General features: G+C 38.4%; 1 protein-coding gene across 12 annotated transcripts in view; it reads right to left on the minus strand.

The window, feature by feature from the left end:
- The window catches only part of PXK (PX domain containing serine/threonine kinase like), a 53,228-nt gene that overhangs the window by 6,739 nt on the left and 26,659 nt on the right, over positions 1 to 19,830 (minus strand). For 6 of the 12 annotated variants that reach the window (XM_060684296.2, XM_060684294.2, XM_087883755.1 and 3 more), the window contains exons 6-17: positions 19,291 to 19,364; positions 17,606 to 17,680; positions 16,993 to 17,097; positions 14,833 to 14,934; positions 13,870 to 14,031; positions 12,031 to 12,148; positions 11,090 to 11,168; positions 10,411 to 10,459; positions 8,317 to 8,394; positions 7,898 to 7,984; positions 6,995 to 7,064; positions 4,109 to 4,168 (exon numbers count right to left, since the gene is read on the minus strand). In XM_060684296.2, the coding sequence (XP_060540279.2) occupies positions 4,109 to 4,168; positions 6,995 to 7,064; positions 7,898 to 7,984; positions 8,317 to 8,394; positions 10,411 to 10,459; positions 11,090 to 11,168; positions 12,031 to 12,148; positions 13,870 to 14,031; positions 14,833 to 14,934; positions 16,993 to 17,097; positions 17,606 to 17,680; positions 19,291 to 19,364 (1,059 nt within the window). Of the gene's footprint in view, positions 1 to 4,108; positions 4,172 to 6,994; positions 7,065 to 7,897; positions 7,985 to 8,316; positions 8,395 to 10,410; positions 10,460 to 11,089; positions 11,169 to 12,030; positions 12,149 to 13,869; positions 14,032 to 14,832; positions 14,935 to 16,992; positions 17,098 to 17,605; positions 17,681 to 19,290; positions 19,365 to 19,830 lie in introns of all 12 variants that reach the window. The other 6 variants (XM_060684295.2, XM_034408771.3, XM_060684297.2 and 3 more) reach the window with 1 other exon arrangement.

Consider the following 19,830-nt stretch of genomic DNA (forward strand, 5'->3'; position numbering starts at 1 on the left):
CCCTGGAAAATAAGCCCTTCCCAAAAATATTTAAATACATGCGCAGCCAGTCCCCGCCATTTCCTCTGGTTAGGGTTAGGGAGGCAGAGCTGGAAATCAGGTAAGATGGCAAGAGGAGCCCCATCTTGCTCCACCCACCCTAAAATAATAAAACCTCCCCGAAAATAAGGCCAAGCGCTTATTTTGGGGTTCAAAAAAATATAAGGCAGGGTCTTATTTTCGGGGAAATACTCTGCCAAACTTAATTGTATAAAAGCTACATCCTTATAGCCTGTTTTGTCCAATTCAGTCCTGGAAATAAGATGCCTTGAGGAGGTATCCTGAATAAACAACCTTGAAATTGGAAAATAAGGTGAAAAAGTACATAAATGCAGGGAGCCCGCAATGTACAACAGTTCATTTAGTGACCATTCAAATTTACAACAGCACTAAAAAAAGTGACATGACCATTTTTCACACTTGTGACCTTTGAAGCATCCCCATGGTCACATGATAAAAATTCAGACATTTGGCAACTTGCATGTATTTATGATGGTTGCAGCCTCCTGGGGTCACATGATCACTTTTTCTGACAAGCAAAGTCAATGGGGAAGCCAGATTCACTTTACAATTGTGTTACTAACTTATTTAACTATCTTAAAACTGCAGTGTATTATTATTTATGTTTTTAAACTGCAGCCAAGAACATCCAAAATAGCATATTTTCCCAAAATCTTGGTTAAAGGTATAAGATCTTAGCAGAAAGATCAATAATTCTTTAGTTAAACAAACTGAGATAAAAGCTGGTCACAGACTAGAGAGGTACCCCAACTTCTAATGTACATAGCTCCCTAAATTAAAAAAATAAATAAGTTATTTTAAAAAGTAGCTTGAAATCTCAGCATTACTGCACAAGATCTTTGGATGAAATCTCCAAAAATCTTGTGAGAAAGCAATTTTTAAACAAATGGGTACATATATTATGTGATCAAGGCCATAGCGCAAGATGAAATGCACAGGGCACAACCCTTTTCAATCAGTTTTTCCTTCAAACAAAAGCTCTGGTACTCTCTTTGCTATGACAAGCCCAGGGCCAACTTCTCTCAAACTCAAACCCTGTACATGATTTCTTAGAATTCAATAATTCTAACTTATGAATTGATATGTACAAGATCATACAATGTCCAGGCAGGAAGAATAAATACTTATTGGGGAAGTTAAAATACGCATTGCACCACAGGTTTAAATTTAGTGAGTGAATCTAAAGCGACTCATCAGTGGCTTAACAAGACAAGTAAGCGCTTGCTTCAAAGCTTCTGTCTTTAGGGAAATAATAAAAAGCATACAGTATTTCTCAGAAGGCTATTGCTAGCTCTCCGTTTTCTGTTATACGATTGGAGGTTTTTTCAATGAGCAAAAGAAAAGAAAAAATTTAAATATATATATACCAGTGATGGCGAACCTTTTCGGCACCAAGTGCCCAAACTGGAATGCGTGCATGTGCTGGAGCCCCAGAAACTCGAAGATTAGCTGCCCGGTGCAAATGTGCGCGCCGCCACTAGGTCTTCTGCAAGCTGGTCTTAGTGCGTGCTGGACCACCAGAAACTCAAAAGACCAGCTGTCCAGTGAGCATGTGCGCGCCGGCCACCTGGTCTTCTGGTTTCCGGTGTGCACACACATGCCGGACAGCTGGTGTTCGGGCATGCCAGAGCCCTGGAAACTTGAAGACCAGCTGGCTGGTGCACATGCGCGTGCCAGCCACCTGGTCTTCTGCCAGATGGTCTTCATGCGCACCGGAGCCCCGGAAACTCAAAGACCAGCTGGCTGGCGCGTGCATGCGCATCGGCCACCTGGTTTTCTAGTTTCCAGTGTGCGCATGCAGGCCGGCCAGCTGGTCTTCGCGCACACTGGAGCTCTGGAAACATGCGCACGCCAGAAACCAGAAGACCAGCTGGCGATGGCGCGATTGCCCATAGAGGGCTCTGCATACCACCTCTGGCACGCGTGCCATAGGTTCAACATCATGGATATATACAATTCCTTCAGTAATTATTTTCATACATTAGATAAAAGTAGCGTCTTCTGAATTAAAACTCACCACTATGCAAATTTGGAATACTAGGGCATAATAGATACATTAGTCTTTAAACCACAATAAAACATCAATATTGGAGGGGGGTTTGCTACAACACACTAATTAAGGCAATTATTAGAAAGACAATGTAATGTGGTTCATATATCACATTATTATTATTATTGATAATTGACTTGCAAACATTTTCTAAGCCAGCTTTCTCTGATCTTTCTGTGATTATTCTACTATTTTATCACTAATCCCTTCATTAAAAATATCTATTAAGTTTAATTCTGGATGTTTCCACTTCTGTTCATTCCTCAAACTAGCAGCAGTAGTTTGAAAGAATTCTATTATTATAGCTTTTATCAGTCTGAACTGAAGGAGAACAAAGGACAAAGACGTGGGTCTGGCAATAACGAAAATCCTCTTGCCCCACAGAAGAAACAGGACAGAACTCAGCAATCTCCTTTAATGAAGAGAAGGGGACATTTAAAAAAAAAAACCCTATTCTCAATTTAATTCATTACTATTGGTCTGGGCTATCGAGGGGGAAATTGATGTAGCCAAGCATGCTGGCCAGATTTGATGGGTCTTAGGTTTTAGAAATATTTTTACTGTTGTTTTTAACTTGCTTTTTGCCTCTCTTGAGTTCTATATCCAGTATGCAGCCAAATAAATTGAATAAACCAGCCAGTATTTGATATGAGCCTGTAGTACAGTGGACTAAAGCACTGTAATTTAACACCAGCTGTCTGCAATTAAAGTAAGATCGAATCTCGCCAGGCTCAAGGTTGACTCAGCCTTCCATCCTTTCTAAGGTAGGTAAATTGAGGACCCAGTTTGTGGGGGCAATAAACTGACTTTGTATAAATATACAAAAGTATGAAGGCTATTGCTTAATGCATTCTAAGCCGCCCTGAGTCTCCGGAGAAGGGCGGCATATAAATTAAAGCAAAAAAAAAAAAAAAAAAGTATTTCCTTTGCAGGCCCTGGCACTCATACGCTGGGAAGACAGGTAAGAAAGGTGTTCTATCCACTTTGCAACAGTTTTAGTTACATTTGAGTTTAAAACAAATAGCTCAGCCTTCCAATGTTGTTAGTACTGTGGAAACACAAAGGTCTGCAGCTGCTTTCAAAGGGAGCTAGAATCTTGGTAGATTCCTCAGTTCATTACTGCAAGATGCATAACTGCTCTTTTACACCTATACAAGAAACAACTCCTTTCTTCTTTGCTACTTTTCAAAAAAACATATCCTAGAAATAGCTGAAATAGCACATACAGCCAATAGCATCTCACACAGTCAGTGAAATGCCAAAGGATGAAAACTGGATTTTTACTCTGATACACTTGTGTTCCATGCAGATGTAGAATCTTTAAAGGACCTCAAACATCATTTGTACTTCTCGAAACTATTCTGTGTAACAGTTCAGAACTGTGATCCTCATATTACAAAGGAAGAACCGAAGGTGGCTTACTAAAGCTACCTTATGGCACAGGCAAGGTTTTCTGATTTATAGTTCAATCTCTTAATCACTATACTGTGCAACATTGAACTAGAACCAAAAGCAGCTTCAAACTCCCTTTCCTCTTGCTAGAAACCAACTGCCCAACTTTCGAGATTTATTTCTTTTCCATGATGATCTTCTGTTGACATGCCAAACAAGGTGTGTGTGTACTATTGACACAAAGGGAATAAATTATTAGTCTTATTGCACGCAAAGGACAAAAGCAGAGCTCCCAGATAGAGTCTACATGGTGCTACGTATTACTCATTTTGATCAACCCAGTTTGATACATATGGATTCTTCCTAAAACTTTCAAGGAAAACAGATTAGGGCTAATACAAATTATGCAGCAAGGACACTTCAAAAAAAAAAAAAAAGGAAGTTGGAAAACTAGAATGTGGAAATATTTTCCTTCATTATAAGAGGAAAAAAACCCTTTTTATTTAATTTCATTCAAAAGCCACCAGATTTCATGACCCATGAAGGAGAAGGTTAGAAGCCAAACCATGTTAGATGAGCATGCAGGGTACTGGTTCTTCAACTCACCTGCTGTAGGAGGAGGAACAGGAGAGGAAGGTGATGTTAGAGGGGAACTTGTGCCAGACCCTGCTGGATAAAGAAATATTCACAATTAGCATGAAGATCATTTCAGTTTCAACATCTTTTTTTTTTTTAGTGAGAAAGAGATTTCCAAACTAAAGGGCACGTCCCAAAGTAGTAATATAAAAGGGGCTTTGGGCCAAACTATCAGATACATACATACAGTCAGTCATTTGCTGAATTTATATGCACTGAAATCACAAATAGTTTCTCCCTTAATGCTCTTGTAAATTGGGTCAATCCAGGTCAGAGGCGATTGCTTTGCAGGTATGATAGAATCTGGAGCTGGCTTGCCAGAAGAAGGGGGCTCTTTCTCAAAGAACTAAAATATAAATCAGCCTTGAATCATTGGTATGCAGAAAGAGGCTCAGAAAGGATCCCCCCTAAAACCTTCATAGGATTTAGCTGATTGTTATGAAGAGTGTACTTTAGTTGGGCAAGATTCCTATAGGCAAAAAGCAATAAAGAAACTACTCTGTGCAACTCATCCTGTCATTCCTGGTTCCTTGTAGGACATTAGTATTGCTATTATGTGTTCCCAGCACCAGGAACCTGTCGATACACTGTGGACCAATTGTAATTTCTGAGTAGCTTTTGAAGGAAGACCCATGTATTGTCAACACTGCAATATTTTATTTGGCTAGTAGCGAGGGTACTACTGGTTCACCTACATCATATAAGATCCCAAAGGGCACATCAGCTGAAGCTGGGCAATGGCTCTTCTCGCCATGGCCTCTAATTGTTGTTTCAATAGGACCTGTGAATCCAGGAAGATCCTAAATTGCTAATCTGCTCCTTCAAAGGTGGTGCCTGCTTGTCCAGTAAAAAAACCTCTTCACAAACAGCAACTCTGTCTAGCTTTGACTTGTTCTCTCCATCCAGATCTTTACAGCCTCCAACCACTTAAGATGAACATCAATAGCATCGCCTCTCCTGCCTGAAGGTGGCGATGTATACCATCAGTATACTCAAGAGAGCACTCCAATCAGTTGACTGGCCCCAATAATTTCATAAAGCGTATTTTTCGGAGTATAAGACGCACCTTTTTCCCCCCAAAAAGAGGGCGAAAATTTGAGTGCGTCTTATACTCCAAATGTAGCCCCACCCAGCTTCTCAAACAAAGGTTTCAGAGGCTGAAAAAAGCATCAGAAATGAAGCTTCAAGAAAAAAAAGCCCCCAAACAGAACTTCAGAGGCTTTTTTTCTGAAGCTCTCTTTCAGAGGCTTTCAGAGGCAGGAAAAAAAGTTTTTTCTGAAATGGAGTTTCAGAAGCTTCAGAGGCAGGAGAAAAAAAGCGAAAAAAAGCAAGGCACAGAGCTCACAACCAAGGAACTTTTTGCTAAAATTCACCTCTGGGAACAGCTGATTGGGGGTATTCCGGGAGGCCGATCCACCTGCCAATCAGCTTTTTTCTTATTTTCCTCCCCCAAAACTAAGGTGTGTCTTATACTCTGGTGCGTCTTATGCTCCGAAAAATACGGTAGATGTTAAAAGACAGGGGAAAAAAGAGTGCATTCCATATGGTAAGGCCTACTGGGTTGACATCTCAACCTTCATCACAACAGATTTACAACTACACATTGAAGAAGGAGCATAAGCACGGCAGAAAAGTGCCTCCAATCCAGGATCTTCAAATCCTATTCCCAGCAGGGGGTTTTAAGTCTGCTAATAGCTTTGTTTCTTAACAAGGGACATTGACAACCTCCAGGACCTAGGATGTCACATCTCCATGCATTTCTTGAAGCAGCCACAATGGGAAAGGATCCAGAGTACAATTGTCAATAATGTATTTATTTAGCGTGTGGCGATGATCCATTAGCCAGGAGTCTACAGGATAGGTACAGAGTAGTTGTTTGGCTCCGTAAGTCTGCTAGTCCGTTTGGTTCATGCTCTTATGCTACCCAGGGTGCACCATAGGGGGCGAATTAGATCTGTACTAAGAATGGTTAACAGCATTCTGAAACGTCATCCAGGGCTTTTCCCTCAACCGATATCGCCTCACATTCGGGTGTTGCATTTGGGCAAATCCGGCACTGGTTGGGTTTGGACTCCTGCACGAAGTGTGTAGATAATACCTTATCCATATCCTTACAATTCTTATCTTCACACACCAAAAGGAATCCCCAATAATATAGCAAAATATAGTCACCACTAAAGACTCTGCCCCAAGGGTGAAATCCACTTATCTTCACTACTGGTTCGCAAATGTGAGTGCGCACACCTCCTCCACGCACGCGCAAAGCCTTCTGCGCATGTGCAGAGGGTCAAAAATGGATGTGATAACGTCTGGGTGGGTGGGCTAAGCCTCCCACCGCCGGCGCTACCGATTTGCCCTAGCCGGATAGAACCGGCTGCATTTCACCACTGCTCTGCCCATTAGGAAATAAGACTTCAGCTGAGACTGGAAATGTGATCACTAACATGTTTATGGTAGCTGCTTTTCCTCTACCCTGGCTTACAGCAGCTTAGCTGTTGGCCTCAAAGAGATAAATTGCCCAAATCAGATGTTATAAACAGAGATTAAGATTTGCATGTATACACAGCAGTATTCAAACCATTAGAAATGAAGGGCACAATCTAAATTGAATAATTTATCACAGATATATCAAATAGAGCATAGCTGCCATGTGAAGGTGGCACTGGTAAGTAATCCCTGCTCTTTATTTTCATCATAGGAAAGACTAACCATCATGAGTTCCTATATATTGCAGTTACCATTACGAAGGAAGTTTCCCTAGTCCACAACCTGAACAACAGCAAAACCCCTGAGACTATCCCTACGACAAAAATAGACCACTTCGGTGCCATGCATCACAGAAAAAAACATACTTACCTGAATTGTTTGAGTTGCTGTATTTCATTGACTGATCTTCTCCGCTCTCAAAGGCTGAGCGTTTAGATTTCTTCAAACAGCAGAAAGAAAAGAGTCATTAGTTTCTATTTGCTTAATAAATTGTTATTTATCAGGTTGTTATCCGACAAGGTTTTCTTACACAACTCTCTTTTCTGACAAGAACTTTCCTAAGAATGATAATTAAACTGTCTCTCACTTGTGGCCCTTCCTTGCCTATCCATTTTTTTAACTTATTCCATTCCATTCCAGTTAGCATTTACTGTACAATTAAGTATGGTTTGCAGACTATGAAAAGTAAATGTAAATAGAAAAGTAACACCAAAGTTTAGCTGCAGTTGCCATATCATTACATTTGATAACACACGTTGTTTCCTTATGCAGGTAATGTGGAAAAGGGACAGGTGTCACTTTATATGATTAGAAAAATTCCTGCAACTGCAAATTTTTTCATGGAAAACTCCTTCTAGTTGAACCAATCTGGCTCAGAATAATAATGTGATATGCCACATGAGTATCAGATGACTAATGCACACTGAGAGCTGCCATTTCAGGATATAATACCTATCTATTGATGAGAATTTCAACACACAAAAAATGAAATTATAACTTTATCTCAAGAAAGGCATACAGGTGACATCGGACTACTGCAAGTCAATGAAGAATGGCAATATTCAAATATCTAAATCCCAGGTTATCACAAAAAAACTATATGATTTTTCTCACTAGATTTTGGAAGAAAAGAAATTCACTTTCCAAATTTTCTACAATACTTCAAATTCTTCAAGGGAAGAGTTGACATAGCAGTTCGTGGTTGTTTAAATATTTGATAAGAAAACTGGCTGGAAATATACTGCATTTATTTTAAATTGGGCTGGGGCTTACTTTCCGTGCCAAGATTTTCCTCTTTTTTTTCTCTTCTTCTGATCCATGATGCGACTGAGCTCTTGTCAATCTTCTGTGCTGATGAATCTTTCGGTGGAAAAGAAAAGTATGGACTTAGAACAAAGCATGCTACACTGTAAAAGCAGAAATCACTAATGTCTCCTTAAATCTCCTTTGGTACATTTATTTATTGGTTGTTTGTTTGTTTATTTATTAAATTTCTATGCTGCCCATCTTGTCAGAGACTTTTCTTTCTAAAATGACTTCTGTTTCTTTTTAGCAAATGGCAGAGTCCTCAAGAACAGGCCTCTCCATGAAAACACAGGCAATCATGTGTGAATATTATTTGCTGCACTTCTTATTACAGCATATTACAAATTTTAACTATGGGAGCATAGAATAAAATTTGTGTAAGTTACCTGTTTCTGTTCTTCTACTAGCCTCTTCTCTATACATTCTTTGGCAATCCTTAAAGCTTCTTTTAACTTGGCTGGAATCTGATAAAGAGAGAAAAGTTTTCAAAATTACAATCATAGAAACTGACACTCCTATGGATATTTCCATGTTAATTAATAGTCAAATGAAGCACTGTGGCAAAAATAAAAAGGCTTATCTTTGCATAAGAGGCAAATTTATTTTGATTAATGTAATGCAAAGCAGGATTTTCTCTCCATAAAGAAGGGTGAAGCAAGATCAGAAGCAGAAGAACTAAATATTGCAGTGGTGAAAATATTTACTGAAGTAAGCAGAAGAATCAGTTAAGTTTATTGATGAGTTCAAAAATAGTAACTTTTGCTGTGTCTAAAGTTGGCTTTTATTGCATTCTATTCCTCCTCTGTCTTACTGAACCGTGTTATGTAAAGGTCTCAAATTCACCGAAGTCACAATGGGTACCAGAGTTCAATTTCTGTGGACCATCTCGTGATGCTCATGCCTTATAGAATGCTGTACTGCAACTTGGAATAGTTCATTTAAGCAAAGTGAATTGTAAAGAGCATGAATTATCACATGAAAGAGTGAAAAAAAGATACCATGGGTCTCTGTCATGCTAAAAGAAGGGGGGAAATGGAACAGGTCTGAATTCAATCCTGTGTTGTAGAGTGGATGAATTCATGCAAGAAAGTATCAGTGTGGCTTTAATTAAAAATAAATGCATTAAGATGTATGTTAGAACATAGGAACCACCAAGATTGTTACAGATGCGGTAGGTAATCAGAGAGGCGATATAGACATCCTCTAATGAAGGATATAATAGAAGAACCAGACATGAGTTTTAGGGGGAGGAGGGAAAGTGCATCATTGTGAACAAATAGGATCCAAGGAAAAAGCTTTTCATTCATTCTGACATAAATGAATTAATGTATGGAAATGAGTATTTATTTATATCCTGCCGTCATTATTTTCTCAAATAACTCAAGGCAGAGAACATATCCAAGATGCTTTCCTCCTCCTATTTTCCCCACAACAAGAATATAGTATATAGTAATATATAGTAATTTTACTATAGTATATAGTAATATAAATAAAATAATAAAACAAGAACCATGGGGAAAAAGAAAACAGTGGAAAAAAAAGATGAAATTAAGAGAAACTGCAGGAAATGAAAGTACAAGACTTGTACGAAAAAGTAATAGGAGATACATTTCTCCCCCAACAGAATAAATGGAAAGAAAGCATGGAAACTTCATGGGACAAAAATGAAGAAGGAATTTTTACAGATTGCGATAGAAGGTGTGAAGTTATGCTACTAGGAAATATACAAAAGGATGTGGAATGGAATGTTAAAGTGGGAGAAATTGATAAGAAAAATGCCCACAAGTAAAAAAATAAAGAGGAAAAAAAAATTATATAAAGTGTACAAAGAGAAAAATATACTTTCAAAGAGAGAAAAGGACAGTTAAAATTAAAACAGAGAAAAAGCAGACTAATTTTTATGGAAGTAAAAAAATGTTGGAGAAATGGAAGAAAAATATATAGCCACTAAGGTAAGTTTAAATCAATTTAGTATAGCATTGCTAAAATCCTAAGAAAACCAAAGTCTGGAGCGGCAGATGCAGAATCCTAATGTGGAAGTTACCTAAAATGACATAACAATCTAGAACGATTGGTGGAGAGCAGGGGTGAAATTCAGCAGGTTCTGACAGGTTCTGGAGAACCGGTAGTGGAAATTTTGAGTAGTTCGGAGAAGCGGCAAATACCACCTTTAGCTGGCCCCAGAGTGGGGTGGGAATGGAGATTCTGCAATATCCTTCCCCCAGGAATGGGGAAGGAATGGAGATTTTGCAGTATCCTTCCCCTGGAATGGGATGGGAATGGAGATTTTGCAGTATCCTTCCCCTGCCATGCCCACCAAGCCACACCATACCCACTAAGCCACGCCCACAGAACCGGTAGTAAAAAAATTTGAATTTCACCACTTGTGGAGAGATAGCAATGAGCTAACAATTGTATGTTATGTGAAGCATTGCTAGATAAAACATATTCCCAACCCAAATAATATTATTCAACTGTACCTTAAACTGTGTTTTTTCTGAATTTGTTAGAACAACATCACTGAATAACCTAATGGAAATTTAAAAAAAAAAAAATCAGTCACCTGAAAGAAAGTATAACCATCCTACAATTTGCACTTGGATTTAAATTGTTCCTTTTGCACAAACGTACAGAAAACGTAGGTACATGATTTTGTTAAACCAGTCGGGCACAGCAGCTTCTATCAAAGTCTCTACAGGTAGTCCTCAACTTATAACCATTCTTTTAGTGACTGTTTGAAATTACCACAGCACTGAAAAAAGTGATTTATGACTGATTTTCACATTTATAACTATTGTAGCCTCCTCGTGGTTACGTGATCAAAATTTGAGGACTTGGCAACTGGCATGTATTTACGTCATATAATCACCATTTGTAACCTTCCCAACCAGCTTCTGGCAAGCAAAAGTCAATGGGTAAAGGCAGATTCACTTAAGGACCATATGATCCACTTAACAACTGTAATGATTTGCTTAACATCTGTGGCAAAAAAAAAAGGTAGTAAAACAGGGCAAAATTCACCTAATAACAGCTTGACTTAGCCACAGAAATGTTGTGGTCGTAAGTCGAGGACTTCTTCTATTCTGTTTAGGTTTCTGGTTCATTTTTCTTCAAATTGTTTCTCAATATCTCTGCTCTATTTCATTGCTATAGACTTACGGCATTTGTAGCAGCCTGGAGACAGTTGGCATACCGTTCTTCATGGCCTCAGGAGAAATAACCGATTCTAAAACAGTCACTAGAAAGAGAAGAGAGGAGGAAAACAGATTCCAATATAAAGTTGGACATAATGCACCACTCTCATATAGGCCTTACAGTATCTTTTTAAAATCAGATTACGAACTTGGCACAGAGGCTTTATTGACTTTTAAATTAGCAAAAGATAAAATTAATTGTACAGGCTACAATCACATAGTGGGAGGGAACCAGGGGCGACAGATTTAAGACTTTCCTCCATGCATCTCTCCACACATCTCCTACCACCAGCCCCAAAATCTACCTTTTCATTACAGAGAAATAGCGATGTATCACTTGGGATGTCCCTTTGATGATTCTATCAGATGATTCCATCCAGTGGTGAAATTCCATTTTTTTTTTTACTACCGGTTCTGTGGGCGTGGCTTGGTGGGCGTGGCAGGGGAAGGATACTGCAAAATCTCCATTCCCACCCCACTCCTGGGGGAAGGATATTACAAAATCTTCATTCCCAACCCATTCAAAGGGAAGGATACTGCAAAATCCCCATTCCCACTCCACTCCAGGGGAAGGATACTGCAAAATCTTCATTCCCACTCCACTCCAGGAGAAGGATATTGCAAAATCCCCGTTCCCACTCCACTCCAGGGGAAGGATACTGCAAAATCTCCATTCCCACCCCACTCCTGGGGCCAGCCAGAGGTGGTATTTGCCAGTTCTCCAAACTACTCAAAATTTCCGCTACCGGTTCTCCAGAACCTGTCAGAACCTGCTGGATTTCACCTGATTCTATCCTCTCGTGTCTTTGTCTTATATATTAATCTTAACATATGGATTAAAATTACATGAATCTTTCAAGTTTCTGTTTAAAATAAGGCGAGCATTGATCCAAGTTATTCACTGACCTACAGACATGGATGGTGCAGGAGGGAAGCTATCCACTGGAACAGAATCTGGGGGTCTCCCATATGTCATTTCATACAGCAAATGTCCAAAGCAGTGTACATCTATAGCTTCTAAAGTCTACAAAATGAAAACGAAATAGACTTGGTAGAATAATTTAATAATATCACATTGGATGAGTGATGCTGAGCATTTAGAGCACAATTATGCGTGTAAAAAAATTTAAAAGTATAAATGGCAACCATCCATACACATCGACTTATCTACAGCAAACTCTTTCTAACATGGAGACTGAAGATATTTGGGACACATCCTTTTTCTAGTCCTATTCCTGGAGAATGTTTGATGAAAACAGAAGAGATGGCACTCTGAAAGACTACTCCACACTTTGGATTTTTTTTTTTTAATTTAAATTTATTAAGTTTGCCTGTTCCACCAGATTTTAGGTGGCTTACAAAGTCTACTCTCCTACCAAAACAATAAATCCTACGAAAATGTTCCTATTTCTGTAGGCATTGGGTATTTATGGTCAACTGTATCCTTTTAATGTATTTTAATTATTCAATTTATGTTATTATTATAATTTTATCTCTTAAAATATATTGTTAGCTACTTGGAGCAGTGTTTCCGATGGATTACAATAATTATAAATTGAATAAATAGATTTTTGAAGTTGCACAGGGGTCTCCAAACTTGGCAACTTTAAGACTTGTAGAGTTCCAAGTCTCGGAATTCCTTACCCAGCCAGCATGCTAGCTGGGGAATTCTGGGAGTTGCAGTCCACATGTCTTAAAGTTGCCAAGTTTGGAGATCCCTAGAGTACAGAACCATACTATAATATAAGAAGATTCATATATGTTTAGGAGATTCTGCTGGCTCTTAAGAAACTCGAACAAAAGAACTCTTAAACATTTTTACACAGTTTGTTCAGCAAGGCTTTTAATTATAAATATGAAGTCCAAGTCAAGAGCTCCTCTGTCTCTCTGAAAGAGCTCTCACACACAAATAGGTGATTTTAGGATTAACATTATAACAGAGCTAGAAAGCCTTTCCTAGTTACTTAAAAAAATCCCTCCACATACTATGATTATCCTTAATCGCATAATACTAGGGTACACAATTTTGAAACACAAAAATTAAACCCATTCGAGTTGTGTCTTGCAAATCATGTCCACAAACTGACAAACTGTCCACAAAATGTATAACGCCAAGATTTATCTTTCCAAATTACATGGCCTTTGGACTATAGGTTGTGCATCTCTTTTAATAAGTGAGCTCCCCATTACTACATCTTTAGGAAAAGGCAAGTGGCATTTGTGCAGCAAATGAATTGCAACTGTTTGTTTCTTGTGTACTAGAAGATTAACCTGGAAAAAAACAGGACTGTAAAACTGCATTTCGGTTAAGAAGATAATAGTCGCTTTTTGGGTAAAATTTCCTGTTCTTTTTCTTCCTAAATTGAAAGATGAACTCTCATTTTGAACACATAAGGCCAGAAATGTATGATTTACTTTGTACTTCATGTATAATAATAATAATAATAATAACAACAACAACAACAACAACAACTTTATTGTCATTGTACGTATATACACAGTATACCCATTTATAGGGAGTTATTAAGCTCTCAATAGGCCCACTGGTCATAGGAACCAGGGGACATGATTAAACGACCTTAGAAAAGCACAATGTATGAACCAGTCCACATTTCTGTATGCTTCTTGGATTAAATTATTTTTCTCATGACATTAGAAGACTTTTTGCTTTATTTTAAATAGATTATTGCCATGTATCACATTCAAAATTAATTTTCATCTGCAAAAATGTTTGCTTCCACTTACATTAATTTTACGGAATTGTGTGAAGTAGGATCGATAGAAGGACGGGAGCCCCAGTAAAGAATTCTCCAAATCCAGTAACCTACACGTTTCCCCTTCCAGCACAACATTGGAAGCATGAAGGTGGCCATATGGGAATCCTTTCTCATGTAAGAACTTTAGGACCTAGAGCACCAAACACAAAAAATATTTCAGTCTTGACAATCAGAAAATGAACTTCCATCTACAGCATTTTGCCATAGAGATATCCCAGCTTCAAATGCTAAAAATGCCCATTGGGGAAAACAGATGGTAATGAGCAAGGATTCGCTTAATGACAGCTACAAAGATTGCAAAATCAGTCACAGTCATATGGTAGTCCACTTAACAACCACTATGAATTAATTCTGGGTTCTGTTATGGTTGTAAATTGAGGATTACCTGTATCAAAGTTTCATCTCATGTTATCCATAGCAGGATATATTCTCTCCCTCTAAAGCAGGGGTGTCAAACTCACATCGGCATCATGTGACATATTGGGACCTTTTCCCCCTTCGCTAAACTGGGTGTGGGCGTGGCCAGTGCGTGATGCATCCAGCTCGCAGGCCAGGAGTTTGACAGCCCTGCTCTAAAGACAACACTGTGTTCCAAATGGCATATCTCCCTTCTGAATTCTTTGATTAGGTATTTATACTGTATATCTAAGATATAGCAGATGATTTAGAGAAGGATCTAGTGCCATTTCTTCCAATACTTTTTTATCCGAAGTATAATAAGAAAGGACAAAATTCTCTAAAAAGGGGGGGGGGATTTTAGACATAAAAGTTGTGGTTTTAACTTATATAATGTTACAATGATGCAGTGAAATATGGTGTTTGGTACACTTGTTATTAGCCTCCGACAGATGTAATTTTTTTGATCTTTCAATTGATCCTGTCTTGAAGGCAGCCACATCAAAATTCATGTAGAGGATTAAACTTTTTTTACCTCCAATATTTGTCGGCCAAATGTTTTTATTTGTTGAAGTTCAAGACCTTGAATTTTCTTCGGGTTGCAGTACTTCTTCAGAAACGGATCTTTTGGTTTTGCCTTTCAAAAGAAATCCCTACTATGGTTACAAGTGTCAAATATCCCCCCCCCCCAAAAAAAGGCTCCTATTTCTAATAGCAGATAAAAAGATTCAAGAATTGAAATACCTCAGGTATGATTTCTTTATTTAAATATGGCTAATCACTAATTAATGTTGAAATTCCCTGGATATCCCAGAAATATAAGTTTATTTGTATATTAAACAAGACTTTTGAAACAAAAAAACACAGAAATTTACTCTGGTTTTAGACGCCAGTGTAATAACAGAGGCGATATTAGATGCAGAACTTCTGTCTTGGATAAAACAGAAAACGCCCCTAAAGATGGTACTTGCCAGCTCAATATTAGGTGTATTTATTTATTTATTTATTCAATTTTTATAGCCTTCTATCACAGTCAACTGATTATGTACCGTATTTTCCGGCGTATAAGACGACTTTTTAACACATGAAAATCTTCTCAAAAGTCGGGGGTCGTCTTATACGCCGGGTGTCGTTCTCCTGTAACCAGGCAGACCAGCCCGAAAGGCTCTGACGAGCCTTAAATGGCTCTGGCGATCCCAGCTCTGACGATCCCAGCTCTGACAATCCCAGCTGAGTTCCCTGCAACTCAGCTGGGATCGCCAGAACCATGGCTCTGACGGTCCCAGCTCTGACGGTCGATCCCATCCCAGCTGAGTTCCCTGCAACTCAGCTGGGATGGCCAGAGCCATGTAAAAGGGAAAAAGTTTTCCCCCTCCAGCTTGCTTACCTCAGCTGCTAGTCACAACGCTTGCCTTGCTTCGCTTGCCTGAATCTATTCAGGCAAGCAAGCAACTCCCTGCCTGCAATCAAGCAAGGAGTTAGTTGTGGACTTCAACTCCCAGAATTCCTCAGCCAGCAAAGCAAAGCTGGCTGAGGAATTCTGGGAGTTGAAGTCTACAAGTCTTAAAGTTGCCAAGGTTGGAGACCCCTGTTCTATTGGGTAAGTTTTTTTCCCCTTTGGGAGCTTTAAAAAAAATAGTCAATTGGGGTTTTTTTAGTTGTTCTTTTTTAGACCTAGCCATTTAAAGTTTAGGAAGTTTTAAATTTAGCTTTCATATAAAAATAAAAATAAAATAAAATAAAACAATATTTGTGCAGCTTTCTGAGATTTAGTGTGTTTCTGTAGTGTTTCACTCCAACTACACAAACACACAAAATCTCACAAAGCTGTATGTGGAATTTTGTGTGTGTAAAGTGTGAAAGTTGGTTTTTTGGACTTTTTGTGGCTGTGTGAGGTTCCTGCTTGTTGCAGGGGCCATTTTGGGTCTAGCACAGCTGCTTTTACATTGTGGGTGAGCCAGTTGTGTTGTGTTGTGTGTGTTTAGAGTGTGAAAGTTTTTTGGGGGGGCTTTTGTGGCTGTGTGAGGTTCCTGCTTGTTACAGGGGCCATTTTGGGTCTAGCACAGCTGCTTTTACATTGTAGGTGAGCCAGTTGATGTTTTTTAATTTTTATTTGGTGTGCATTGGAAGAGGGGCAGTCTTATATGGCGAGTATAGCCCAAACCCTATATTTTAACAGGAAAAGTTGGGGGTAGTCTTATACGCCCAGTCATCTTATACGCCGGAAAATACGGTATGTCTCTATATGTATCTAATGAATCAGGATTTACCTAAAAAATATATATCCAATAGTGATAACAGATTAACAGAGTTAGAAGGCACCTTGGAGGTCTTCTAGTCCAGCCCCTGCTTTAACAGGAAATACTATACCATTTCAGACAAATGGTTATCTAATCTCTTCTTAAAACCAAGGTTAAAAGATGCTGGGAGATGAAATTCCCCAGAATGCCTATTATAAAAAGGGGGGGGGATAAATGTATGTGTATTTACTACACACAAAACAGAAGAACTGTTATTACTTTATTAAATGTTTACATCTCCCAGCATCTCTGGGTGGTTTGCAGTTACAAACACAGAGAATGGTAACACCCAAAAAAAATGTATTAGTTAAGCTGTACCCTTAATCAATTAAATCCTAAATATACATATTGCGCATATATAAAATACATCACCAAAACCATGTTATTGACATTACCTTATAAATAAGGTCTTTTAGAGTTCCTTTTTCACTGAAGTGTCTAATTACTAGTGCAGAAGATTCACTGGCTGTGGCAAAAATGACTTTGTAAATATAAGGATGCTGTCCAGAAAAGAAAATGAATTAACATTACCTTCATGGAATACATATTTACCTAAAAGCCTTTCCCAATCCCGATTCCTCAGCAATTTAAATGAGACTAAGTTCCTCATTGGAGTGCATAGGATCGCAATTCAAAATACACTTTAAGTAGGCTTTGATAAACTTTTGTCTAAATTGGCTTGCAACATATAGAAACTTTAGTTAGCTATATTATAGATGTGACATAGTAATACAACTTTAGCATCTGAGCTTAAGGCAGCAAAAAGCTTTCATTTAAAAAAAAAATATTCTAGTGGAAATCTGCAACTGGGAGAAAGGGAGGAAAGGAGATAAGGACAAGAGATCATTACAAAGAATCACTGTTTCCTCTTCATAAATTAACTCAGATGGTAATCTATAAGCCAGTCTCTAAAATCAAGATGAGTCATGGACAAATCTTCATTGGTGACCTCTAAGTAATCTATGTACGAAAACATACTTGCCTATTTAAAGCTAGTTATCTACTTACCGAACAGGAAGAAAGAAACTTGACAGCACATTGAAGATCTCTGTCAGATAAATATTTATCTGGACCCAGGTCAGCCTAAAAATATAAATAATTACTAAATGATGCGGTGTGTAGAAGTATTGCTATATTTAAATTATTTAAATATTTATTTTTCATGTCATTCAGAAACTGATTTTTTTCCCTCTTAGAGTACAGAAATTTTGAGATATGAGAAAGCAGATAAAATGATCGCATAAATCCCATTCTTTTCCCTCTTTAGTAAATGCAGTTGGACAAGACAACAGAAGGAATTCTAACTAGCATAGAGGGAGCTTTAATTCTAAAAGAGAATACGTCTAGGAATGCAATAGAAAATATTGTCATAGTGTTCAGGATCCATATGCTACATAACCTACTTGCAAAGATCGAAGTGTCTCAGATAAACTGTAAGCCTTCTGGAAAGAAAAGGGAACTAGCTAGTCCTCGAGTTACAACCGTAATGCAGTTTATGACAGTCATAGGTTTTTATTTCCTGTAAGCTGCCTTGAGCTGCCATGAGCGAGTAGGTGGCAATATAAATTTTCCAAATAAATAAGTCGTAACAGTTGTAAAAAATGACCGACCTGATTTTACAATGTTTTTTGCAGGGGTGGTTAAGCGAACGCAGCAATCGTTACATGTGAATGTGCAGACATTAAAAGAACATGGCGGTTGTAAGGATGAAGCCATTGTTTCACATTGGTACAGTTTGGCCGAAAAGCAGAAGTGCTAGTTTTTGGCAAGACCGTCATAAAACACAATCACATAATCGGAGGATGCTGCAAATAGCTGTAAATGCGGCCATGTTGCCAAGTGCCTGAAGTGAAATCACGTGACCGCAGGGAGGAAGGGGGGGCAATCGTTGGAACTTGAGATCCAGGTCATAAGCACCCTTTTCCAGCTAGGTTTGTATCTTCAAACAGTTGCTAAGCAACCAGTCGTAAGTGATAGACTACTAGTCTCTTATTTAGCACTTGCTTTCCATTTCTCCAACTGCTTTCATAGTTTAGCGACAGAAATCTAATGAATCATTGCCAATCAACACAAGATGGTGTCTTTCTATTCCTCATTCCTAATGTCAGGTTGCAGGGGGGGGTTTTTTTGCCTTTACAGTAAACAAATGATTATCTAGTACTCCAATTTTTGTATAATGTTGATTTAGAAAATCAGTACTGTACGAAGTATATTATCAGGACTGTACAAATTATAAACTTGCTGAATATGTTGTCTAGTCTCTCTGCCGAATAATATCTTCTTACAAAAATCAACTCTTCAAGATAAGCCAGGTCAAGAAACAGACTTTGCAGGGATACCAAGAATGCTATTTTATCGTTGTAAGATATAATAATAGACTCTCGAAAGCCTGTCCTAGTTTCTCTTCTATTTTATACTAAAGAAAATCAAAATGGATCTATTTTGAGTTTCTTTCTCATGTTTGCTTGGCTCTCTAGACCACGCAATTGTTCCCTAAGTGCCTTTACAACCACTATTCCATATTTTCCCTAAGGTCCTCACTAAACTCTTTATAATAGCACAATAGTTGCTTAACTTTAGAGACAGTGCTCAGAGTTTTCTTTAAAAGTTAGTCTCATGCACACAAAGCAAAAATCAATGTTGCAATTTTGGTAAAGAGATAATGCCCTCCCGTACATAAAAAACAAACTAACCCAACTTAGCACTAGTCGCTCCTTTGGTTGATTCTTAATCTTCATTAAGAAATACTTCTTTCGTATCCTCCAGCCTGAAAAAATATATAATTCATCAAAATAAGTTAAATTGAGTTGTAACCGCTATACATCATGCAATGTAATGCTCTTGTGAGATGGGGGGGGGGCATACAAAAGAGAGAGAAATAGAGAGAGGGGGAGGGAGGGAGGGAGAGGGAGAGAGAGAGAGAGAGCAAGAGAGAGAGGTATTTTACAATACAGGTAGTTCTCGACTTACAAACACAATTGAGTCCAAACTTTCTGTTGCTAAGTGAGACAGTTGTTAAGTGAGCTTTGTCTCATTTTACAACCTTTCTTGCCACAGTTGTTAAGTGAATCACTGCAGTTGTTAAGTTAGTAACATGATTGTTAAGTGAATCTGGGCTCCCCATTGACTTTGTCAGAAGATTGCAAAAGGTGATCATGTGACACCGGGACATTGCAACCGTCATAAATATGAGTCAGTTGCCAAGCGTCTGAATTTTGATAACGTGACCACGA

The sequence above is a fragment of the Pantherophis guttatus genome, chromosome 2 (genome assembly GCF_059756535.1).
Source record: "Pantherophis guttatus breed Tessera chromosome 2, ASM5975653v1, whole genome shotgun sequence".
In the NCBI taxonomy this organism is placed as follows: Eukaryota; Metazoa; Chordata; class Lepidosauria; order Squamata; family Colubridae; genus Pantherophis; species Pantherophis guttatus.